The sequence below is a fragment of the Pundamilia nyererei genome, unplaced genomic scaffold (assembly GCF_000239375.1).
Source record: "Pundamilia nyererei isolate P.nyererei 1_Seehausen unplaced genomic scaffold, PunNye1.0 scaffold00133, whole genome shotgun sequence".
NCBI classification, from domain to species: Eukaryota; Metazoa; Chordata; class Actinopteri; order Cichliformes; family Cichlidae; genus Pundamilia; species Pundamilia nyererei.
The window spans coordinates 161,434-186,344 of NW_005187534.1; the positions used below are offsets into that span (position 1 = coordinate 161,434).

General features: G+C 48.1%; 2 protein-coding genes across 2 annotated transcripts; one reads left to right on the plus strand and one right to left on the minus strand.

Annotated features, from left to right (window-relative positions):
- On the minus strand, positions 1 to 12,964 carry LOC102210269 (glutamate dehydrogenase, mitochondrial). The gene is made up of 13 exons (XM_005743546.2): positions 12,090 to 12,964; positions 8,870 to 8,950; positions 8,717 to 8,772; positions 7,303 to 7,366; positions 7,018 to 7,112; positions 5,502 to 5,681; positions 4,048 to 4,185; positions 3,767 to 3,904; positions 3,002 to 3,082; positions 2,770 to 2,893; positions 2,598 to 2,689; positions 2,454 to 2,516; positions 1 to 1,668 (listed from the first exon to the last, which is right to left on the minus strand). The coding sequence occupies exons 1-13, from the start codon at positions 12,496 to 12,498 to the stop codon at positions 1,549 to 1,551; spliced, it is 1,641 nt and encodes a 546-aa protein (XP_005743603.1). The 5' UTR covers positions 12,499 to 12,964; the 3' UTR covers positions 1 to 1,548.
- On the plus strand, positions 5,488 to 23,942 carry shld2 (shieldin complex subunit 2). The gene is made up of 13 exons (XM_005743599.1): positions 5,488 to 5,624; positions 7,011 to 7,192; positions 12,056 to 12,469; positions 17,399 to 17,566; positions 17,857 to 18,593; positions 19,298 to 19,448; positions 19,793 to 19,900; positions 19,970 to 20,164; positions 20,313 to 20,459; positions 20,814 to 21,023; positions 21,173 to 21,416; positions 21,547 to 21,662; positions 23,629 to 23,942. Exons 1-13 carry the CDS (start codon positions 5,488 to 5,490, stop codon positions 23,808 to 23,810), a joined length of 2,991 nt encoding a protein of 996 aa, XP_005743656.1. The 3' UTR covers positions 23,811 to 23,942.
- The last annotated feature ends 969 nt before the right edge of the window (positions 23,943 to 24,911 follow it).

The window sequence follows — 24,911 nt, forward strand, 5'->3', positions numbered from 1 at the left end:
TTCAGGCGTCACTTTGTTTGGATTTTATTTCTCTTTAACATAAAAACTCAGAGTCCACAGAAGGAACAAGTGTTTGACCCCGAGAGGCGAGGCTGCCAGGGGGCGCTGTGACGGCGAGGTCGCAGGGAACCGTCTGTGTTTGCATAGTCTGTAGTTTTCTTACAGCAGGTTTCTGATTTTTCAAACATTTCAAAGAAGAAGAAACAACTTTTGGTTGTGGTCATTATCAGAAAATAAAAACTAAAGCTGGAATGAAACAGACGTCCTGACTGAACGGCACTTTATCGGCGCAGCAGATTTCCCCTCATTTAACAAAAACAAACTTTTGTGAAACTTCAAATTTTTGAATAAATTTTGGTTTTTTTTTTTAAAGTGAAACAAACTTTCTGCAGCTAAAGATGAAATCTTCTAAATTAATCTACAGATTTCAAACAGTGAAAAATAAATATCGGCTCTTTGGTCGAGTTTTTCCTGACCTGAATGTTTTGGGTCTGGAGCTCCGGCGGCTGGACTGATGATAAGATGATGAAGTTTTCTCTGCTGTAAACGTCTGCATTCAATTGGATGTTTTTTAAAATTTCAGCGATGGCTGTAAACGAGTTATTGCTCTTAATAAAGTGACTGTGGGCAGAAGAACATTAAAGCGACAGTCCTGAGGCACGTGCGCACGGCGTCACAGTAGAAGAAGAAAAGCACGACACGGTCAGAAGTATGTGGACACCCACAACGAACTGATCTGGGATCAGTGTTTGCAGCAGCAGACGTTCCCTCCACGATACGAACCGGGCCCGTTAACGGAGCCTGAAGGAGGCGACCTACAGACCACTGTCACTCGTCCAAACAGAGCTTCAAGTTTTTAACCTTTCGAAAGACAGAAAAAGATTAATTTAATCCTGAAGTTATAATCTCTCACAGGTCTGATCTGTGTGTGATCTGTGACAGCACTGATCCAGCGTTCCCACAGAGCGCCGGCACTTTCCCCACAGTTACAGAAATGAGAAAAAGGAAATCACCTCAAGTGTGCCAACAGAAATGTCCCGCTGCACGTCTTCAGGTTTATTCAGTGATTGCACCTTTTTCTAATCATGCGTGTTAAACCGACACTTCAGCTCAGTTTGTTCATGATTCAACCCGAAAATATTAATAAAACAATAAAAATGAAAAAACAAATATTGTTTTTTCCTGAAGCTCGTTTTATGACTCGTCCACTCGAGGCTTTCGGGACCGCGACACTCCAGAGAAAGGAATCGTTTCATCTGAAAGGCTCCGCCCACATCATCTGTGGGGTGTCCACATACTTTTGGCCAGTGAGCTCAGATAATTTGTCATTTCTGTGCAGGAAGCAGCGATTCAGGTGAGCGACCGTGGCGTTAAAGCTGTCGACTGCAAGTTTCTTTGGTTTTTTAAAGTTTAAATTCAAAGAAGGACACAGACACGAGGAGGAGGAGGAGCGACTGCACCAAGACGAAGAATCCCAGAGAAATTCAAACACACGTGGAAACTAAACTCAGGTAGGACAGACAGACGGACAGGTGGATGGAGGCGGGTCTATGTGATGATGAGGCCGGCCTCGCTGTAAACCTTGAACACCTTCTCGATGGCGTTGACGTACGCCGCCGTCCGCAGGTCCAAACCCAGGTCGTACTTGTTGGCGGTTCTCATGATTTGCTGCATCGGAGAAGAGACAGGAAGTGACTCAAACACGTTTGTTTCATGAAATCAAATATTACAGACTTTTATCAGCGAGCACGCGACGCATTGATTTATCATCCATGTGTTCATCAGGGTGAGGGGTAGATTTATTCTAATAACCCTGACACTGCGTTTAAACTGTGCTGTCTCGTGTCATAAACGATCCGTCAGGAGTTCCTGGCGATGTGCTCACTTCCTTTTCCCCCCTCGGTGGGAGGAAGCGTGTAGCCGCTAGCGCTGTCACGTTCAGATTTCTTCAGAAGGAAGCACGGGAGGAATATCTGTCGTTCCAAAGATTTCATTTGCTTTGACAGTGGAAATGACAAAAGTTACAGCTTCTGTTTAACTTTTGTGTCACCGTAGAAACGAACCAACAAAATCAGGTCAGGGTCACGCCCTTCGGGGAGGTGTGGTCTCTGAGGGCGCCAACTATAATAAATAAAAATACACGTACATCTGCATTTATTCTGACGTACTCTTCATAACAGTCGGGTTATGATCCAGGTGTTTGCAGATGTGAGATGTGAAAGTTTAATGTAACCTTTGGGTCGTCTGATCACCCGCGTTAAACCTAAACTGGGATCAACGGATGAAGTCGCTCATCATCATCATCGTGTATATTTATCTCAGTTCCACATCGACTGTGACAATAACGATTCTCTGTCATCATCTGCGTTATCGCTTATTTTGAGTCATAAACTGGTCGCGGTGACGTTGTATGACTTTCCCTTCGTGCGGCGCTGCAGGTTTGGCGTGCTTACCCGTGCAGAGCGCTCCATGGTGTAGGCCAGACCCGAGTGAACGATGTCCTTCTCAGACGCTCCCTGAAACCACAGAGTGGAGCTTACACACCTGAGGAAGAGGAGGAGACAGTACTCGAGTACTACGAGTATGTGTGTACTCACGGCGATCCGAGCCTGGAACTCAGAGGTGGGGACGACGGGGACGGAGCCGCCGTGTTTGCCGAACTTCCTCTCCAGACTCTCCTGGACCGACACTGCAGGGAGACGAGAGCGTTACTGACAACAAAGATCAGAGCGTTGGTGGGAGGCTTCCTGAGTGGATGCTCAGACTCACTCAGCAGGTGATAGTTGGAGTCTCGCTCGTATTTGAAGGTGAGTCGCCCGTAACTGACGTGGTTCAGGTTCTTCAACCACTCGAAGTAGGAAACCGTCACACCGCCAGCGTTCAGGTACATGTCCTGACCCACGAGAGGAGAAGAGAGAGGGGATAACACAGACGTCTCGTTTACTTCAGTCTGAGACTAATTAACCTTTGACAAAGGTCACGAGCGTTTGCGTCCACTGACCGGGATCACCAGGATGTTTCTCTCCAGGAAGATCTGGTCAGCTTCAGGTGTAGTCGGCCCGTTGGCTCCCTCTGCGATGATCTGAAGGTACCACAGACTCCAGGTCAGTTTACTGATGGAAACCCACAAACGGTTTCCCAGGACGGACATTTTTAGCGCTATTTATTTAGATTACTTGAATTTATCTGAAATGTTTACGGCTTCCAGCCTCTGGACCGGCACTGTTCCTCATGTGTGCATGAGACAGCGGTATACAGGGGTGCATGTGGAGTTCCTCCATCATTGGCCCACTGGATTTTAATATAACGTTCATCTCCAGCTTTAAGGATGTTTCCCAGCAGCTGTTCCCAAACAGTCAGAAAATCCAACAACGACTATTTTTAAATTAAAAGTCGTTTCCTCAACTTCTGTTTGTTTCTCTTTATAATTTTCTGCTGTTTGTACTTTTTAAAGGTTTTTATTTACTTTTATTTGTAGGTTTTATTTATGTAAAGCACTTTTTTCTCTTCACATCTGAGAACATTCACTCCTTTAAATTCATACATACGCAGTATATTTATAATCTACTAAACCTTGTTTTCTGTACAAGTTTGTGGGTTTCTTCCTTCTATGAATTCTGCTTCTTGCATGAAGGATTTTGTTTTCCTGCCAGTGCCGTTATTCCCGAGAGTCGGAATAATTTGTGACTAAAGACTGAATTAAATATTGCGTGCATGAGTTATCGTCGCACGTATACGTGATGAGCTGATCTGGTAACCGTGGCACCTTGGCCTTGATCTTGTGGGCGTTGCTTTTGGTCAGCTGTTTCTCACTGGCGGCGGGGATCAGGATGTCGCAGTCGGCCTCGAGGATGCTTCCTTCGTATGGCGTCGAGTCCGGGAAACCCACGATGGTCCCGTTGGCCTGGAAACGACAAACCATTCAAACTGATGAAAACAGCAGCTGCTTCACACGAATCATAAAACAAACCAGCTGGACTGTTAGTACACTGCAGTGACACAGTACTGCCAGCAGGTGGCACACTGCTCCAGTTTCTGTGTACCCACCAGTTTGTAGTCCTCCAGCTCTTTGGGGTTGATGCCTTCGGGGTTCCAGATGCTTCCGTCCAATTCTCCGACTCCGACGCACCTCGCTCCAAAGCGGTGAAGGTAGCGCATGCTGTGAAGCCCCACGTTACCGAAGCCCTGCAGGCAGAGCAGAGGGCGCATTAACCCACGTGTCTGCTTCACTGTCAGAAATCACACAGCGTTCTCCTGAATAGGAAACTGCACACTTTTATGTAGAGTTATTAGAAGCCGGGTCAGCCATTTGGTGGACAGACACAGCACTGGTTTTAGACTGGGCACCAGCACGGTATGGGTAGAAAAAATAAGTAACTCAGATTCTGTGACAGTCTAAAGTGGCTGCATTACTGTGGCGAGGATCCAGACACTCATCCATCTCTATCCAAGTCATTCAGGCCCTTTGAGGGAAAATGTTCCAGTGTGTTCAACCAAAGTCAGTGCCAGAAGATAAAAACAGGAAACGCGCTCACAAAACTTCAGGGAAAAGCTGATAGCTTCAGTTTGCCCTCTGACCTCACTTGGTCCTGAGGCGGTGACGTAGAGGAGCACCACCTTCAGGGGTAAACCTGGAGGTGCGTCTGTAATCTCGACTGAAGTCCTCGGCGGTTGTTCTGTGACTTTAGTGGTTGAGTTTTCGCAGCAGCAGATGTTGTGGGCACGACGTCGCTGTATCTGCTCAGGTCTGTTTTCAGTCAGCGTCGTCTCCTCGTGGTCCTTCTGCGTCTTAGTCGCTGGATGATTTGCCTTTTGAAAAAACCCAAACATCATCAGCACAGAGGACAGGCGGAGCCTCCTCCCTGCTCTCCAGCAACACTTGTGCTGAACGTCATGAAGGGCATCCTGAGGTCTCTTTGTTGCGGTCGCCTGTTGATTAAATGAAAACATGCAGCTGGACATGAGTCACCTGAGGGGGGAAGGATGGAAGAAGTGACAAGGAGGAAGAAAAGTTTTTCTCATTTGTTCTTCATAAATGGATCCAGACCGAGCCGTCTGCTCTCACACTGTAAATAAAAGATGGACAGGGACAGCTGGAGATCCTGTTACTCCTCCTCGATGTCCCCGTCTGATGTGCAGTTGCTGCAGAGTGATGTAAATTATCCACAGCCGAGTCAGTGTGGTCAGAGCAGGCAGCTACATGCACATCTGCACGTTGCCTCATGCTCGCCGTCTGATGATGAGAGTTACATCACTCGGACCCGAACGGATGAGGAAACGTCACTTAGGCTTAATCTGCTCATCATTTATAACATGAGCAACCCTTCTTCACATCGGCCCACTCCCGCTGACGTCCCTCAGCTCTTCTGTGAGAACTTTACACGGAGGTTTCGGGCTCGTGGTCATCGTGCTGCGTTCACTGTTCATCCTGCTTTTAAACGAAGTGTGAGAAACTCGTCAGAACGTTGCAGACGTTCTGTTGTGACGATGGTGGAGCATACCTGGATGACGAAGGTCTTGTCCTGGAACCCGGGGTACATCCCGAGCTGGCTCATGTATGACGCCTCGTTGATGAAGTTCTCGATGCCGTGGAAGACTCCCCGGCCGGTGGCGGAGATGCGGCCGTGAATTCCTCCCTGACTGATGGGCTTCCCGGTGACGCAGGCGTGGGCGTTGATGTCCTGAACATGGACGACACGCCGAGGTCAAAAACAAAAACAACAGCCTAATTCTGAAATAACACATGAAATGTTCTCGTGACCGTTTTTACAAATACATGTAGGAGTGGGTCGTATAAACGGTATACGGTAGAAACGATATAAATCTGGCCACCAGTAGAGATTTTGACAATACCGCTCTACCACGATAGCGCATGTTGATGGTGTCATCAAGCTGCGCCTGTTTCTGCTTGAAAGCATGGCAGCGGCTGCAGCAATAACATCTGCAAATTATGGCGGCGACAGTAAAAGCAAAGAGACGAAGCACTTTTGAAATATGGGGAAAGCCAAAAACTGCGCTTCCTCCACTTCCCTATCATTGATTCACTAATGCTGAATTCTCTGGCAGCTGCTCTGTTCCCATGCAGCAGTATATGAATAACTAACCTCGTACTGTGGATGGATTATCTCAGTTGTTCTCCTGACTGAAGTTTGGTCCGTTTACAGCATCCTGCCATGCGATTGCATTTGTCTCTAACCATCAGGAACCGTCACGTTAACTTTTATCGAATGAAAAAAAAAGTTAGCTTCATCCTCCAGCTTCTCTGTGTTTATGCTAACATACCTGTGTCGCTAGCGATCACGTAGCACATCATTATATACCAGGTAGTCCAACTTCAGTAACCCTACAAACGCCACTGCTGTTTAGTTTTCTGTCTTCATTTATGTTGGAAGTGACAGCAGAGCTGTACGTTTGAATTAGTTTCAAAAATCTCTCAGTCAGAACATGCTATGAAATGTTTAGGTGGAAACTAGCGAGCTAACTCCCTGCTAACTTCTAACTCCGTTAAATGTAATAAATCCTGTTTTCATGGATGCCTGGATGCTAAACTTCATTGTTACACCTGGTAGAGCAGAACGCTGATCGTTTTATTAAAGATGAAAGAATTTAGACCGTTTTTAACTCTCAGTGTTCGTTTGACTTTGGGACCTGAATCTGACAGAGTTTAGGACCCAGATTACTCCGCGAGGCTCCTGACTAGCTTAGCAAAGTCGGACTAAAACATTTTTGACAGATTGATGAGCGCCGTGTAGCACAGAAAATCTGTTCGAGGTCAGTAAGCACAACCAGAATTCATACATAAGGCACACTGTCGACTTTTGAGAAAATTAAAGGATTTTAAGTCCTTATAGTGCGGGAAATACGTTATAAAGAAGAACAGACTATATCGTGATATATATCGTTACCGCACATGATTCAAATTATACCGCGATATGGATTTTAGGCCATATCGCCCAGCCCTACTGTGTAATCATACGCATTTGGACGTCACGTCTTTTTTGCTGGGTCAGTACTCACATTGTGTCCCATGACGGTGGCAAAGGTGTCGGCGATCCAGGACATCTCGCGCTCCCCGGTGCTCATATCCGGAGCAGGAACGTCGATGCCGGGCCCTGCAAGAGCGCATCGGTTCAGGGAGGACGCGAAGTGAAAATTAGCCCACGTCAGCTGACTCGGTCTGAACTTCCTGTCAGTAAGATTTAAGCCACTTGCAAGCCACTCTGCAGCCCACCTCCTGCTCTAAGAGCCGCACCACCTTCAGTGGAGCTGACAGGTGTGACATCGCTGTGTGACATCACTCACCGATGAAGCCCTTCTTGGCGAGCTCGATGGTAAACCTTCGGGTTATCTTCTCCAGCTCGTTGTCCTGAAAACACAATTTAAAAAAATACACATATTTTTATTTTGATGCATTTCACCTTTCAGCGGTGCTGGCTGGAGTACACACCCCAGTCTGACCCCCGTTAAACACAGCAGGCACTTTTATAGGACAGCACGAGTGCACGCCCACATTTGTCTGGTCTGTGTCTGACGAGGGAAACCAAAGAGCAGCAACTGGGAACATGAAGGAAAGTCCCCACTTCCACACGCTACGTGTTGCAGTGTGATCAAAGGGAAATGCTTGGCGTGATCCTTGTGATCCTCCACTTTATTTTTCCATTGCGGCATTTTGTAGGCGGTCCCTGAGCGCTGTGGTCACGACGGGTTTGAGTGAAAATGAGCTCTCTGCGTTAATGACCCGAGGAAGCTTCTGGTGATGTTCTGATATGGTTCCTCACGGGTTTGTCATAATTGGTCGTCACCGCGAGTGGCAGTTTTAAACCAGACACAGGATCCGTGTCTCCAAGGGGGTTGAACCAGCAACCTTCAGGCGAACAACAGCATAAACCACTACATTAAGAGGCCCTCAGGCATCTCTGGAGTTTATTTCTTATGTAACCATGAAAGTGAAGCGATGCAAACATCCGTATGTTACAGTAAATATGGCGTCCTGTAACTGCGCTTTCGTTTTTATTTAAACGATCATTCTGTCTTTAAACAAAGGAGGAAACACGATAATCAAGCAAAACGAACTCGTGTGATTTTTCTTGTGGTATAAATCAAACGCAATCAAAGTCTGACCTAGCGCTCGGCAGGACAAGAACAGCTCTACTTTTAACATTTCATCATGTCTGTTGGTCCATTTCCTGTATTTCTCTCATATCAAGAGGTCAGAGGTCAGCAGTCCTCCCAGTTATGCTCGTGTCAGCTGATCGAAGTTTTCCAGCAGAGAAAGCAGCAAAGAGCGAAGGTCGAGCAAACATTTAGAGAGGGAGGGGGTGGCAGAGGGCCCTGACATCAATGTGGGGAGAAAGTCACGAGTCATCACGTTTCAGAGTGAATCCTGGCGTCTCTCTGCCAGCTGATGGCTCAGCGTTTCCGCTCAGGTCGGAACGTTTACTGTAAAACAGCAGGCAGCTGCTCCGGGTTCTCCATCTACAGCCGTGGAACCATTACAAACAACAAGCTGATGAGCGGGGCCGACTGCAGCATCGTGGGAAAGAACACTTGCACACTCGCGCTTCGTTCACTTACCCACAAGGCATTAGGTTTCCATGGCAACACAATCGCCCCAATAATCCTATTTCCAGTTTAGTTCGAGGCCGAGCGCTGATCAAGAAATAAAACCACAAGGATCACCGAGGAGGGCCGGCCGGCGTGGAAGCGTCGCACTTACCGAGTACTTCTTCGGGTTGATCTTCACGCCGGCTTTGGCTCCACCAAAAGGCACATCTGGAAACAAAGTCACTTTAGTTCACAAGACAACAAGCAGCAGATTCACTCAAACACAGCAGAGGGCGACGGGGTGCTGGGTTCAGTGTGTCCTCACCTACGACGGCACATTTGTAGGTCATCAGCGAGGCCAGAGCTTTCACCTCGTCCACAGACACCTCTGTGCTGTAACGGATACCTGCAACAGACACACGGCGTTATTTCACGAGACTTTCAATGGTTAAAGTTCACCATCTGTGCCAGCCCACCTGCACTACCTGCTTTGCCCACCAGGAGGCCTCTGCCCACATTTGGGTAACGTTCCGTCCATAATGGAAGTGTGTTTGAGCTTTAAGGTGGACGTGCAGCTATGTGAACATTTATAAAGGAGCCGCTGAGGCGAGCGCTCAGAAAGTGGAGGGAGGTCAGCGTGGAAGCGGGCCAGCAGCTCTCACGCATCACTGCAAACACAGGCTGCAGGGACAAAATGGCTGCGCTCGGAGGCGAGTGGGAAGGAAAACAAAAACACATGGAGGCAGGTTGAAATGTGAAAGCAGCGGCGGGAGGAAGTGACAACATGATGGATGAGGAGACAAAAGCAGAGAAGGAAGACGGAGAAATGCAGAAGTGAGAAGGACGCGTGGAGGAGGAAGCAGAGAAACTCGGTGTGACTCAGGGCGGGTGTGGCCACCTCGCCTCAGACACACGCTGCTTTATAGGAAAACCACCACACCCTCCACCTGCTCCACCACGTCTCTTTATTCGCACACAACACTGGATGTGATGAGTAAAAGCTGTAAGCTGGACTCGCTGAAGGACCTGCAGACACACAGCTGACGACACAGCAGCAGACAAGAGTCACGGGAAAGACCGCTGTGACCAAACCACCAGCACACCACAACTCCCAGTCTACTGAGTAAAACACGTCTGTGGCTCGTACAGCGCCTCTTCTTACCGTCAGCAAAGCTCTTTGGGACAAACAAATGCCAATAAATAGAAATAAAACCAACCCTCTGTCATCCCAGCAATCAACTCCAACTGCAGACTGTATATCAAAGATGGACAATGCCATCATAAAGGCCACTGTGGAGTGGAGTCACCAGCGAATGACGGGTGAACAGGAATAAAAAGCCTTTTGTGGCCTCTTAATGGAGCCCTGTATTCCCCCTCAATCACTGATGAGCAGGAGTCAATTACATATAAGATTAATAACCCAAAGCTCATATACAATGGGGGCGATCGTGGCTCAAGAGTTGGCAGCTCGTCTTGTAATCGGAAGGTTGCCGGTTCGAGCCCCGGCTCGGACAGTCTTGCTCGTTGTGTCCTTGGGCGAGACACTTCACCTGCTGCCTACTGGTGTTGGCCAGAGGGGCCGATGGCGCGATATGGCAGCCTCGCCTCTGTCAGTCTGCCCCAGGGCAGCTGTGGCTACACCTGTAGCTGCCTCCACCAGTGTGTGAATGTGAGAGTGAATGAATAGTGGCATTGTAAAGCGCTTTGAGGGTCTCGAAAAGCGCTTTATAAATGCAATCCATCATTATTATTATTATTACAAATATCATTAATGCAATAATACTAATGACATCAGGTTAAACAGTCTGTGAGGAGCGTTTGCAGCATCTTGTTGAATCGAGAAGACTTGAATATTAGCAAGATGTGCATAATAAAGTGTCCGGAGACTGTATATTCATCACGTCCATCATGTGAGTGAATTTGAAACATTATAAGTTTAACTGATTAAATTATGTGCCGAAGCAGCAGACGTGAATAAATCTCTGTTTGTTTGGTGGTTCAGGTCACATGAACGCATTAAACAGGCTCTCTGTGTTCTCATAAACCGTCTAACTACAATCTACCTGAGGGGAACATTTCCTAATAATTGCTTCCCTCCTTTCTATGAACTTCTGTCCAAGCTCCGCCCCCCCGGAGGCCGCTGACGGCTTGCAGTCGTTTACTCAGCTGGATTTTTTCCAGGAAACCTTCGCTGGGCGGCTCGAGGCTCAAACTGGCACCAATTTGTCAGCAGAAACATGAGCCGAGTAAACCTGTAATAGCAGGAAAAGCTCAGGTCTGTGTGTGACCGGAGCCAGCAGGCACGGCCTCACAGTGGAAACCCCAGTAAAACCAGCGTTTCCACTGTGAGGCTGGGGTGTGAGCTCAGAGCAGGACAGTTTCTGTCCAGCACACAGGAGGAAACTGGTCATCAGAGACAGTGTGTGGGTGGATTAAGGTGCAGCTCAGGCAATAACCTGACACCCCGTCAGCATCATGAGCTGACATGTTAAAGAGTGAGTGCGGCTCAGGCTGAGGTGTGTCACAGCAAGTCTGCATTCAAAGTCACTCAAAGCAGCTTCGAATCCTCTGCTGCGCCATCGTATCTGTTCAAGTCTCCAAACGTGGTCTTTCGTGCTCCGAATAAACCGAGCATTTCGTTCACGACACCTCCACCTGTCAGACCACTGTGACCCCCGTCTCCACATGTACTGCAGAGTCTGAACCTCGGACCAAACAGAGTGATGGCACAGAGCTCAGAACAAAAACACGACGCCCTGAGCTCGAACCGGACTGACAACATTCCTGCCTGAGGCGGAAACGTCAGCACCAGGAGACAACGCTCCTTTCAGCATGTACGTACACGTCACACACACAGATCCTGTCCAGCAGCTTTTGCAGTCAGAACTGTGATCTGCAGCAGGCAGTGGACCCGCTACAGGCCAGAACAGAAGCCTCCAGCAGGGTGCGGGGCCACATCCCACAGGGGTCATGGCTCAGCAAGCCCCAGACATGCACACACACGCAGCATTCACGCCTCACTCTCGCCCACTCTTATACTACAGCTCTTTTACAGTGCAATATTTGCATTATTGTTCATTGCTGTTTGCTTGACGTCGTTATTGGTTTAACCGAGCTATCTTTGAACCTTTACCTCAACCATCTGATGTTATTAAAGCTGTGTTTCAGGTTCACACAGGAAATCCCTGCTTTGGGGATGAATGCACATTAATTAGTGAGAGGAGAGTAAAATCCTAAAGTGGCTGTCTCACTGGACGAAAGCTTCCTCGGGCTGGTGTGAATAACATTTCCTGCACATCTGATTTTAGTTTCTTTGCGCATGCACAATGTGGTTTTAGTTGGTTAAAAGACGGGAGTCTAGTTTTAAATCACAGTAAAAGCACAAAAATCTAGTCTGTCTGAATCAGGCTGCTTTCAAACCCTTTACATTCATTTTTCATGTGGGTTCAAATCGTGTCACGCCGGCTCTGCGCGAACGTCGCTTCACGTTGTTGAGTGAAACTTTTTTCAGCGGTGCTAACAGGCGCCGGGCGCGGGAGACTCACCTCCCTTGCAGGGCGTCCGGTGCTGGCTGTGCTGAGCCCGGTAGCCCTCGATCACCTCCCACTCCCCGCTGTCTCTCTTGATGGGGAAACTGACGCTCAGGACGTGGTTGCACGGCTTGATGATCCGCAGGATCCCGCGGACCCGGCTCCTCTTCTGCTCGGCAGTCTCTCGAGTCTTCAGGTCTTCCACCAGCTTGTCCTCCACGATAGCGGCGCCCTTATCGAAGAAGCCCTCTACCATAGTGAAGAAGTTCGGGTCGTCGGCCGGATCTACGGCCTGGCTGTAGCCGCGGTGCCGCAGCAGGGACGCGGACGCCGGCAGAACAGAGTCAGCAGCGGCGGCGGGGTACCCCGAGGCCAGGACGCCGCCCGCTCCCCGGGTGAGTAGCTCTCCGAAGTACCGGTACATTTTCACGGTTTGTAGAAGTTCGCTGTCCCAGGGAGGTGAGACGAGACCGCGGGGAAGACGAGGAAATGGAGCCGCGTAAACACAGAGCTGTACCGCAGCAGCGGCTCCTCCTTCCCGCCGCCCCTTCCTGTCAAGCTACACCGCCGCGTGCGGCGCCGGGCAAGACGTGCGGCTCAATTTCATACACAAAAACCCGCACGAGACTGTAACGGCAGCACCGGGAAGGAGGCGCGTAGCTCAGCTTATCGTTAGCTTTTGGCAACACCCGGAAAAGTCGTTAAAACTGAACAACTTATTAAATAAAGTGCAGAGAAGCACACGGAGAGGACCAAATACCGCTCTAAAACGGAAGCATCCACCCAAAAATGGACATTTTGATGGTATTTAACACGTTTAGAGTTAATGTGTGGCGGTTTAAGCTAGCATCGCCACAGTTTTGCATATCCGGTCGTCTGGACTCAACTTTCCAAATAAAAGCCCAACGTTCACTGCAGATTTTCAGCCATTTTCTCCTGATACAGTGGTCCCTCGTTTATCGCGGGTGTTACGTTCCAAAAATAACCCGCGAAGTAGCCAACTTTATTTTTTTAAATTATTGTAGGTGTTTTAAGGCTGTAAAACCCCTCACTACAAGCTTTGTACACTTTTCTCAGATACACGTGAAGTTTTTCACACTTTGTCCTCTTGTTTAAACACTCAAACTTCAAAACTTCATAGAAAAAAAGTCCAGTATTGTAGAATGAAACCAAAGGCACCCGCGGTTGCCTTTGAGGGTGCAAAACGACATTGTTTGTGTTTGTTGGGGAGAAAACTTAAAAACACACAGTCCAGCACTTCAGTACGGAGTTACACTGTAGGATCGAAGATTTATATACATTTGACAAGCTGAACGCATTGTGTACTGTACAGGAGACAGGGATTGATTGACAGTGGTCTACAGTCGATCAGGACGCAGAACACAATGCGCTGTAAAAAACAAACAAAAAACCCAGCATGCAAAATTGCACAAAAAACGTATGTGAAAGTGCAGAAGTACCAGCAGTACATTCAGTCCAGCGCTCCCCAACATAGGGGTCAGGCTCCTGCTAAAGGTCGCCAGCTAAATCTGTTGGGTCGTCACACTTTTTCTGTTCAGATTTTCTGACCTTTCTGCAGCTCACAGACACTTCTTTGAAAACAAGTCCAGAGTAGAAATGTCTGCGTTTTACTCTAACTTCAGTTTGAGCATCGATTTAAAAAATATCGAAGAGAAATTAAAGCAAAATCCACAGAACCAAAACGGTGAAAAGTGAAAGTGATGGATGTTTGCATGTGGCCAACAGGTCACTCACGAACTTTTTGTTCACGAGCTCAGGTTTGACCGTGTCTACACGCTCACTTGCGCAATTGTGCGCTGTGCTGAGAAGGTGATTGGCTGCAGACTCCCATCTCTGCAGGACCTGTACACCTCCAGGACACTGCGGCGTGCAGCTCGGATCTCAGCTGACCCTTCTCACCCTGGACACAGTCTGTTTGACCTGCTCCCCTCAGGCAGGAGGCTCCGGTCCATTCGCACCAGAACCTCTCGCCATAAGAACAGTTTCTTCCCCTCTGCTGTTGGACACATGAACAATAACCGTATGACTGTTCCCACCACTAACACATGACCCTACGCTGTGTTCACTGCATCATTCCATGTTTGGCACTGATCACCACCTGCACTCATGTATATATCATGTATATATCTATCTACTTAGCACTTTTAATTCTTATTCTTATTTTTATTTTCATGTCTATTTAAGCTTAATTTATAACAGTATTTATAACAGTATGTCTGCACTGAAGCACCACAGCAATTTCCTAATGTTGTAAACCCGCTCAACATTTGGCAATAAAACCCTTTCTGATTCTGATTCTGACTTTACACTGTTCTTACTTCTTTAGTGATGCGCTGATGTCAGCATGTCACAGACTTATTCATACAGCTGGCCAATCAGGAAACAGTGGGGTGTAGGAAGGCGGACCTGAAGTAGACGGGCGCTAACACATTTAGAAAGGGCTGAATATCACAAAGACTGTACATAAAAGACGGACTCCTATTTTTAAAGCATTTTACACTCCATTTGTGTCCTGTTGTTGATGTTTTTATTTGTTCTTTTGTTTTGGCTACCATGATATTGTCCATAGCAACACTAACTTCATAGCTGATGTTGTGCTCAGGGGAAGTTTTTAAAAAAAAAAAATACTCATTGTTTGTTAAATAAAGTTTATATACAACATACAAACGGATGAAGTATACAAAACAACAGAACATGAACACACAAAGCCAGGGGTAAAAGAAAAAAGTAACAATTATAAGAATACATGCAAAAATTCACATACATATCACCATGAAACCCAAGACTGTAAACACAACATTTACACGATAAGTAAATATTGTCAGTGCAGATTCCTCAGTTTACAAAAACATTGTCTGAAGATGATTTTACAGTGTTAGGGACAAACCCCAGCACTCAGATGCTATCAGCCAATCAGATACTGGCTCATCATATATTTGTTCCCTCATTTTTCTACTGCTGGTTAGGATGTAATGTATGGCGTTATTTTAGTGCCTCTATTCTGAGCACACACTTCTGAGCACTAGTGCAAACATGTGATGTCTTGATACATCGAGCAGATATTTGAAGTTTGCACAGCACCATTCTCACCTGAAAATATCTTAAAAGTTTGGGTCTCGCAACTGTCTCGTTTGGGTTTTGGACGAATTGCATTCTGGGATATTTGCCTGGGTTTGGCTACAGTAGCTAGCGAGCTGATTGGAGACCAAAACAGCCAATCAGAATTTTTGCATCCAAGTCTGTGTGTCTCGTCTGAGAATGCAAAATGCAACGAACACGATGATGCTTAGACTATGTTGCCCCCTGCTGGACATCAGAGAGAATGCAGGTTTAAACCACTCAGAAGGTCAGAGAGGGAGCACGCTCAGCTTTGCTTTGACTCGCTGAAAGAGCAGGCTTACAGTACCTGAGTGACCTGGAGGGAGGACGGGGAGAACCTCTATGGAGAGATCGAGGTCCGGAGCGAGAAATGGCGGAAGCTTCAGTCAAAGGTGGACATGGAAGACGCTTTGATGGAAATGCTGTTTGAAGAGTTTGCTCCATGACTCATCCATGATTTCTAAAGAAAACGCTGCAGCTGGAGGTCAGACAGAGGAGCATTAAGAATGACGTCCCAACGTTTTAAAGGTTAGAAGTGGAACCTCACAGGACAAAGTGTCTCAGGCGCTTTACAGTGGGCTGAGCAATGAGGTCAAACAGCTGGAGAAGTTGGACGTTCAAATCCAGCAGCAGCACAGATCTCTGAGCGCAGGAGGAAGGAGAAACATGAGCGAAAAGATGATCGACGAGATCTCCAAGAAGCTCAGTGTCCAGCTGCAGGGTGAAACCCCAGAAGAAGAAACGCTGGAGGACCAAAACGAAGTGCAGGAACATCAGTCACTGAAGGACGAAGAGAACACCGATACCTGCTCCCAGGAAGTCTGGAAATACCGTGTGATGAAGAGGAGATTGTACGAGCTCCGAGTGATGCGATCCTACGGGAGGAGCGCGAGTCTGCAGGTAAACCAGACACAGGAAGAGACGCCAGCAGGCCGCTGCCAGGAAAATGCTGTCGGCCATGTTTGGCTTCAACTGCTAACTGAGCAAATAAAAAAGAACGTCATTAAAAATGGCTTTATTATGAAAGTGCATTTCCTGTCTGTGTTTTCTCCAGTTCCAGGCCAGAGTGAAATTCTAGGATTTGAATTGGATGTTGCTGATTGGCAGGTATCTGCAGTCTGAGCACTTCAGCGTTTTCTGTTGTGTGAATCAGAAAATGAACGTGAAGTCGTTACGGTTACTCGGTGTGGAGGAGTGGCTGAGGCGTCAGGTGCTGCAGGTGCTGAGGTGTGCTCACCTTTGACCCCGATGCTAAAACAGAAGCTGTCGGCCTGGATTCAAAGTGATTTTAGTGCTTTTGAAGGCTGCGGGTCTAAAACGTGTCTGCGCCTCTGTAAACCCTCACCGATGGGCGACCCTCCCCCGGCGTCTCGCGCTCTGATTGGTGGAGCTGCTGGAGGGCTGTTTACAGCCCTGTTATCGTTCCCAGCTGTGAGACACATCATCAGTCTTCACTTCTGCGTTTCTGCTCGGTCATTGTTGTGTAACTTGTTATTGAGTTTGGCTGAGAGACATTTCAGTTCTAACGAAGCTTCGGATTCTCTGACGTCTGAAAAGCGCAGACGTCCTGGCTTCCTGTCAGAGTCCAGACTTTCTGCAGGTCTCAGAAGATAAAAATCTTTGGTCTCACAGTCTGAGACTCACAGATGGGTCATTTAATCAATATTTTGTTGGTAAAACTTATTTATTATTATTTACTTTTTTGTGCTGGGCTTCTGTCTGCATTAAGCTGATTTAGCTCCAGAATAAAGTGCATCATTTTACGTTTTCTTTAGATTAAGAGAATTAAACATTTTTATCATTAAATATCTTCTTTTAGCCCAAATAAATACTGACTTCATGAGAGAGGAACACTGGTGACAGCTAGTTTTCAGAATTTTAAGTATTTAAAGGACTTTTTAAGGAAAAACAGTTAATCCCATTAGTTTGCAGGAACACTGGACCAGGCGACCACAGGACTGTTGTTCATGCTGACGCACGTTTCCTTTTTTCAGCCCTGTTTTGAAGGAAATGCACCAAATTTTCTGACCATCCGAGTATAACTGAATGCTTTTTATTTTTCACAGTCATTTTACGAGTGGAGCTCTTATTTTGAAAGGCTCTGTGCAGCAGCAGCTGATGATTAATCAGTCACTTGTGAAAAAGCATCCATGCATGGATTTAGAGTGAAGTGGTTAAACTTCCGTACGTGTCCGCCTCTCCAGCAGGGAGCATGTGTGACCAGAGAAAGATCCACGTCTTCCTCGGGGCTCCTCCGCCCGCCTGCAGCCCAGCCTCAGAGCCCGGCGCCGGGTTAGAGGAAGACGATCGTGCTCCTGCTCGCTGGAGACACCTGGAGCTCACCTGGAGGGACGGGCAGCTCAGACCTGCAGGTGAGACGTTCAGGGACCAAACAGGGGGGAGGAGCACTCACTGCTGCTTTGGTCTTTTTATTAACTGAATTACTGAGCTGTAAATGTGCAGGCAGCCACAGGCCATGGCTGTCTGGAAAACAAGTCTCTGTGAGGACGTCTTTGTGTCTCTTTATGGGCTGCAGGTAACTTCAGTTTTAAAACTCACCTGTTAGATTTAGTGATCAGGATCCCTCAGGAGGCAGAGTCGTGAACGCTTCTCTGAACGTCAGACTAAGAAAAATAATCCAGAACATTTGTAAATTTTTCAGGTGATCCTGGAAATGAGACAGGAGAGGCGAGTACACACCATGATCCGACAATCACTGAAGGCAATTGGACAGAAAACAGAGTCGGACAGGAAGGAGAGACAGGAAGTCTGAAGGAGGATCTGCGGCCTGAGAAGAAGTTTCAGGAGTCAGACGCTGGACGGGACGATCAGCCATCAGCTTCGGTTCACGAGTACCTGGACCGCTGTTTCCCTGCCACTCAACCAGATCATCGAAAACCTGAACAACCGCCAGCTGCCGCACCTCTTTCCTCCCAGACTCATTACCTCACCACCTGGACTCTGAGCCAGGCGTTAATCCTGAGACGCAGTGTCCAATCAGCATCCAGCCTAGAGAAAACCCCGCCCAAACACACCCAAACGCCTCCCTCCGTCTCGTCCAGCACCCCAGAGCTCTTCAGCCCAGCGACGCCATCACCTGCAGCCTCTGCCGAGCTCTTCAGTCACCCCTGTCTGACCCCGAGAGTGGAGGAAGGCGGTGTTGTCCTTGAGGCCACCACCGATGGGGTCCTCTGTTCTCAAGAGTCCACAACTAACGCCGAGTCCCCCGCCGTGTCCCCCAGCAGCAAAAAAGCCAGAATCTCCCCACAGTCACCTGACAGAGGTGCCAACACCAGACTCCACAGTCCCACCACACTCCTGGCCCGATGCGACAGACCAGGGGTGCGGTACTCAGTTCTGGTGGCGGTGGTTCACCCCTGTCACTTGAAGGAAGTCAAGGTGAGTCCAGGTGTGTTTCCAGGTAACACCAGTTTGTACCACAGCGTGCTACAGTGGGATAACGCAGCGTCCAATTTAAGGTCAAAGGAAGAGAAAAAAAAGTATGATGGGACCACCTGGAAAGCAACATTAACACCATCAGCACCAACTCAGTAAAGAAACCATGTTTGGTTAGAAAGAAATGAAATAATAAACACCTGGATAAAGAAATAAATTCTAATCATGAGCATGAGATGTTTTACTTCCTCTGATATGAGGTGTGAGAAAGGCAAAATATTTAACCTTAGTGACCAGTTTAGGACAACCTCTGGAAAGCAGTGATGCTCTGGACTGGCCAGTAACTGGTGACAGCAGTATTTAACAAAAGTGTAACAAAAGGCCGTAAACAAGCCCCACCAGGGTAGGGACCAGAAACATGAAGGAGGATGTCATATAAAGAAAAGAAAGCAAGCTCGAGCCCTGCAGAGCCGGGCGGTGACTGTTGGGCTCATCGGTGACGACTGCTGAAAGACGGCCTGGTCGAGCGTAAAGGGCAGTGTCATCAGCATACAGGTGAACAGACGTGAGCTCGAGCCCTGAGCTACACCTTTACTGATAGAGGGGGGCTGAGCTTAGACTAAACTGGAGCTCTAATCACACTCTATCCATCTACTGGTGAAATATTTCAAAAGCTGAATTCACGAATGTTTGTTTAATGTCTACAGGTGAAGTCAGGGCCGTCGGCGGGCGCCTCTGTGCCTTTAGCGTCTATTGTAGTGACAGATCAATCTGGTGTTGAGATGAAGGTGGTGCTATGGCGGCGGGCTGCGTTCTGGGCGTTGACTGTCGGTCCTGGAGACGTTCTGCTCATCACAGGTACACAAACACAGCTGACTGGTTTAGTTTGAGCACGATGCTCTGTGTCAGGGATGGATGAAGAAAAGACGTCAAAACAGACCTGGAGGCAGAAAGAGAAACTCTCTCAGTTACTGTTCGCAGCGTCGTATCAGGAGGGATCCATGTTTCTCTGGATCACTGAAGAAAACAGGTCTTCCTCCCACCTCGGCTTCATTTTTGAGGCTTGGCAGCTTTGTCCATCTTTAATTTACAGTCTGCAACTTTTCTTCATAAATGGGCGGGGCTGTCACCTTCAGATGGTCGCCGCCCTGCCATGAGGTGAGTTGTGTCCACGTGCGTAAGCTCTCTGTGTGTTTTGTCAGCGCTGCAGGTGAACGAGGACAGGTGGAGAGGGGAGACTGTGCTGCAGTCAACCTTCAGCAGCAAACTGCTCAACGTGGGACAGATCACTTCCTCCTCTTCACCACCAGGTAAGCCGAGCCTTCGTCCAATCACGTGCCTCCAAAGCTGACCTGCTTCAGTTACCTCTCTCTCTGTAGTTTCCCAGCAGGTTAATGCTCGCTCTCTCAGGTGTCTGTGCAGCTTTCTCCGAGAGCGGCGCCCCCTCTTGGTGTCTCTGCCACGTCGCCCCCCTCAAGACCTGAACCGCCTCCCCTACGCCACGCTGAGGTCACTGAGGGCAAACGCACTGGTTCACGCCCTGCTGCAAGTCACGCATACACACATCAGCCCAGGTGAGTCCTACCTTTACCTGTGCTGCTCTAATTGAAGGTCTGAGTGTTTCAGCATTTGAAATGCTGTCAGCAGTCGAGTCGAGTCAGTGATGTAGATTATTTAAGTCGGCTGAACTGTTCGCTGCACGCTTCCTTCCATGTTTTTCAGAGTGGCGTGCTGAGGCGGAGTCTCGCAGCAGGTCGGCGGTTCAGCTGAATGCTGTCCTGACTGTGGAGCAGCCAGAGGACCAGCAGGGGGCGGTGTTACTGTGGGGAGCAGCTGTGGACTGGCTGCCTCGCTTCAGCAGAGACAAAGGTACGCTCTGGAACAAAGGCTGTACGTCAAAGATGGACACAGCTGTCGCCAGACCCCACTGTGGGGTGAAATCTCACTTTCACTCTAGTGTCTGTGGGATGGTACGAGTACTGCAGTACTTCTACTGTAGGGATGAGCCTTTGGACACTTTCACATGCAGCACAGCTGGTGAGAGGAAGTTCAAATGGATTCCTTAGAAATGGACACAAGGAGAAAGGCTGTGTTGATACAATGCTTAGGAGGATGTCTGACGTCCTGGTACCACCAAACTAAGAAACTGTCACTTTAGATTCTAGCTTTACTTTAAGAGTTTGTTGCTGTGAATCACACCGACAGTAAATCCTGCCTCCTCAGGGGCTGTTTGGGACTTCCGTGTCCTCCTGGTAAGGGAGGGTCTGACCTCTGACCTTCCAGAGCTGCACTCCACCCCCTGGAGCACCGTTCAGGCCGTGGACCCGACTGACCGCCGAGTGCAGGACTTCCACCGGACACGACGGTGCCAGAAAGGAAACAGCAGCACTCCGGAGCTGGACTTGGACACGCTGCTGTCCCAGAAGTACAGCGGTGAGTGAAACTACGAAAACTCGCCTGAAACGTCCACAGCAGCTTTATCGCCACGTTTAAAGAGCCGCGGAGCTCCTCAGGGTTCCATTCATGGTCCTGTTCGTTTTTATTTTTACATTTTTAAAAGGTTCTCTTCTCCGCTCCATCAGGTGATGTGGAGCTCAGAGTCCAGGTCATCACGTTCTGCTTTCAGGATGCACCGGCTTCCCAGAATGCACCTCAGCCCGTCCTGGACTGCTCCACGTCACTGGAAGGCATCATGGTGGCGCTGAGCGGTGACATCACTTACACCGGCTGCGGGCGCTGCTCTGCAGAGCTCGACACAGACGCCAACGACATCTACAGGCCGTGTTACCCCTGCCTGCCCCACACCGCTGTACGCCGCTACTACAGGTACTGATGACATCATCAGATGATTAACGGTTTTCTTTCTTTTAGTTTTAAATATAAAAAATAAATAAATGAATACAAGTTTCAGAGCCTCACAGATAAAAACACCAGCATGTGTTGGTGTGTTTTTCAGACCAGGTGTGCTGACGGTGAGTGGGCGGGGCTCCATCCAGGTGTGTGTTCAGGTACCTCCTGATCCTCTGCAGAAGATCCTCAAGGCTCCGCCTGATAAACTCCATCGTAGCTCAGGTGAGACTGTCGTTCAAAGAGTGACGCTTTATTCCAAGCAGGCATGCAGCAGCACAGGCGTGACCCACAAGCTGCCGCCACAGCTGGGTCGGTGTCCAGCCACAGAGCCCAACCTCCTCATTGGTTTCTCTGGTCTGCTGCTGTCTGCAGCTCCGATGCAGAGTGATGGAACATCTCCGACTGGCCGAAGGAGCTCAGCTTGCTCAGGAATCTGCTCTGTGCTGCTTTTCCAGCTCAGCCGGAGCTCGATGTGGATGGCGAGGTTATCACACTCCTCCACCACATCCACCTCACATCCTCCAATTTCACCATCTCTCTGGTCAAAGCAGATGAAGCACAAAAACATCCACTAGTAATCAGCCCTCCTTCTCCTGCCCATCACTAGCACACCCAGAGTGTGTCTGCTGGTGTGTCTCACTGATGTCGCCTTCCTCACTGTTGACCACTTCCTCTGACAGGTGAACTGAGGCCTGTGCTAATACAGTACATGTAAATCTCACTGAGCAGTTGTCTCACCTGGCTCAGCCCTGCAAAGGTGATGTCAGTCCAACCGTCTGAGGGCAGGAGGAGCTGCAGTTACAGAAACTGTCCAGCAGAGGGAGTCGCTGCTTTGCAAACCTGCTGCACAGGAAACCTGCTGGAAAATAATGAATATGCAGGACAGTCAGAGGATGCTGATTCAGCTGAACATCCTGGCTTCTTAGAAGTCATTTAATCATTGTAATGACACAGTGTTGGTGAAAAATATGGATTTACTGTCACCTGCATTCCTGAAACAAGCGCACAGATGTAAATGTGTGAAACAGCCTGAAGTTCGCAGAACGTGTTTGCAGATCTTAATGAGTGGCTGTGCTTCCATGATTGAATCCAACACGGACTGACTGCTGGTTCCTGTCAGCGAGACGATTATAAAAGGAAAACAAACGGTCAGCCGTGGAACATGTCAAAGCTTCGGGAGTTCCAAGTCTCTAAAACGGGAAATGCACAAGAAGACCAATCCAAACCAGCGGGATAGAAACGGAGCTCGCAGTGGGTATAGAGGAGCCATGGGGGACCATGGGTGGATGCTTGGGTGGATGCTTGGGTGGATGCATGGATGAATCGGGGTCTGGAAAACCGATTGTTAAAGCTCTTCCTCAGAGTCTGGCGCTCAGATCGAACATTTCAAGTGGCAAGGGAATAAAATGGTGACGAGGCTCCATCCTCCATCTTTTCCATGGTGGAACCAACTTCATCGTTATAAAAGCTCAGAGAGCTGCACCGGGATGCTTTCTTTGGTGATTACATCATCGTTAGTCATGCAAATTCTATTTTTGAGGTGTGTTTGATGAAGCCAGGCTGTTAAAATAGTTTGGTAATAATAATAATACATTTTATTTATGGCCTCCTTGAAGACCCTCAAGGTCACCTTACAATAATATATTAGCAGTAAAATAAAATGTAGCAACATAAAATGTAAACATAAACAGTGTTGTTGGTTTGGTTCAAAGAAAGAAAGCTGAGTGAGCATCCTTCCTGTAACTGTGCTGTCACGTGTCCACGTCCCGCGGCCGGCTGAACGCGCACACAGACTCACTGAGGCCCTAAAGGCAGCGCGAGGTAGAAAATGTCTGTAACCCAAAATGTAACCCAAAATTATATCGCCTGTTTCCTCTTTCTGCACTTGTTGTGCAGTTTGCTCGTGTCTGTGGTAACTGCACTTTTTGGGTTACAGTACACTGAGTAGCAGAATGATCAGTCAGAGGGAGGAGTCACAGGAGGGAGGAGTCAGAGGAGGACTCATTCAGAAGAGTCACAAGGAGGAATCAGAGGGAGTCAGAAGAGGAGTTACACAAGGAGTCAGAGGGAGGAGTCAGAGGGAGGAGTCAGGGGGAGGAGTTACACAAGGAGTTCTTGGTTTCAGATCCTTCCTGGTGTGATTCTCGGCGCCTCCGCTCATCCTGTCTGCATCTGTTTTGTTCCTCAGCTCCGGGGTCGGAGGTGAAACACATCCAGGTGGCAGCAGAGAGGATCCACACCCTCCTCTCCCTCCCGAGGAAGACCTTCATCGCCACCATCAGAAGCAACTTCCTGTGCGATGAGAACAGCATCCCCATCAGTCAGGACTTCACACTGCTGGACCTTCAGTTCCTCCCTGAACCCCGCTGACCTCACAGTGACTGCAGACCTGATGGCAGCTTTGGGATCTGTGGGTCCTGAGGACACGTGTGACATAAGTAAAGAAGCGGGCGGGGCTTATCAGAGGTCATAGGTCAATAAAAACTCATTTTCAATGCTTCAGTGATGTTTTCATGTTTCACATTTATACCTACAAATGACAAGTACCCTATATTCTGGAGCACCCTCTAGCAGATCATTACATGAAGGAACCTTTTAAATGCCAGCGCGTCCACGCTCACAGGTGTACACACGGGTGCTCACACACACAAACTGCACCCTTTTTGGCTCCTACCTCAAAGCACACTGTGCGCTGTCGATCCTACGTGCTGCACAATAATGTTTAATACTTCGTATTTACTGTTAGCAGCAGGGTTAGCTCCCTAACCCAGCTGAGGTGTAACGAGTTACATTTACTTGAGTACGTTTTTGAAAAAAATGTACTTTTAAAGGACCCTTTTTGCACAATACTTTTTACTTTTACTTGAGTACATTTGTGAAGAAGAAACGGTACTTTTACTCCACTACATTTGCAAAATTCGACTTGTTACTTTAAAAAAAAAATTAGTCTAACACATTCGATAACATGCTGCCAGTGGAGTTTCCGGTAACTTCTTTTAGCCTCTGATCTCATACAATTGAGATTAGAGGCTACATCGCAGCTCCAGTCACGGCTTCCATCACTGCCTTTGTCTTTTCCCAGAGTAACAGCCAAACAGTGCAAGGAGGATCTATTGGCGAGCACTGCTTGTGAAGGACGTCTCAGTCGTGCAGGACTCCTGTTCACTGCTAAACAGTCACAGCTTCACAGAAAGAACCTTGAGAGCAAACTGCTGCTGAAGCTGAACCATCACCTCACCGAGTGAAGAAAGGGCACATTTTTGCTGAATATGCAGAAATAGATGCACAACTTATGGTAAACTGAGCTGCCTTGTATGAAGATGCCTCGCTCAGTTTTCTCTGAGGCTGCTGTGCCATTTGGAGCAAAGATGAATATAAAGTTTACAGCATATCTTGTCACTGGACATTGTTTGCACTGTTTATATGTTTATATTATTTACTGCAGGTATTGGTGAAAAAAGCTTTATGTTG

Excerpts from the sequence above, each read along its gene's own strand:
- shld2 (XM_005743599.1), top strand. The coding sequence starts at position 5,488 with ATGGTGGAGCATACCTGGATGACGAAGGTCTTGTCCTGGAACCCGGGG. Across the intron at positions 18,594-19,297 it reads GTCACTTGAAGGAAGTCAAG|GTGAAGTCAGGGCCGTCGGC; the intron begins GTGAGTCCAGGT and ends TAATGTCTACAG. Across the intron at positions 20,460-20,813 it reads TCGCTTCAGCAGAGACAAAG|GGGCTGTTTGGGACTTCCGT; the intron begins GTACGCTCTGGA and ends CTGCCTCCTCAG.
- LOC102210269 (XM_005743546.2), bottom strand. The coding sequence starts at position 12,498 with ATGTACCGGTACTTCGGAGAGCTACTCACCCGGGGAGCGGGCGGCGTC. Across the intron at positions 7,113-7,302 it reads CGCCAAGAAGGGCTTCATCG|GGCCCGGCATCGACGTTCCT; the intron begins GTGAGTGATGTC and ends GCGCTCTTGCAG. Across the intron at positions 3,083-3,766 it reads CCCACAAGATCAAGGCCAAG|ATCATCGCAGAGGGAGCCAA; the intron begins GTGCCACGGTTA and ends TGGTACCTTCAG.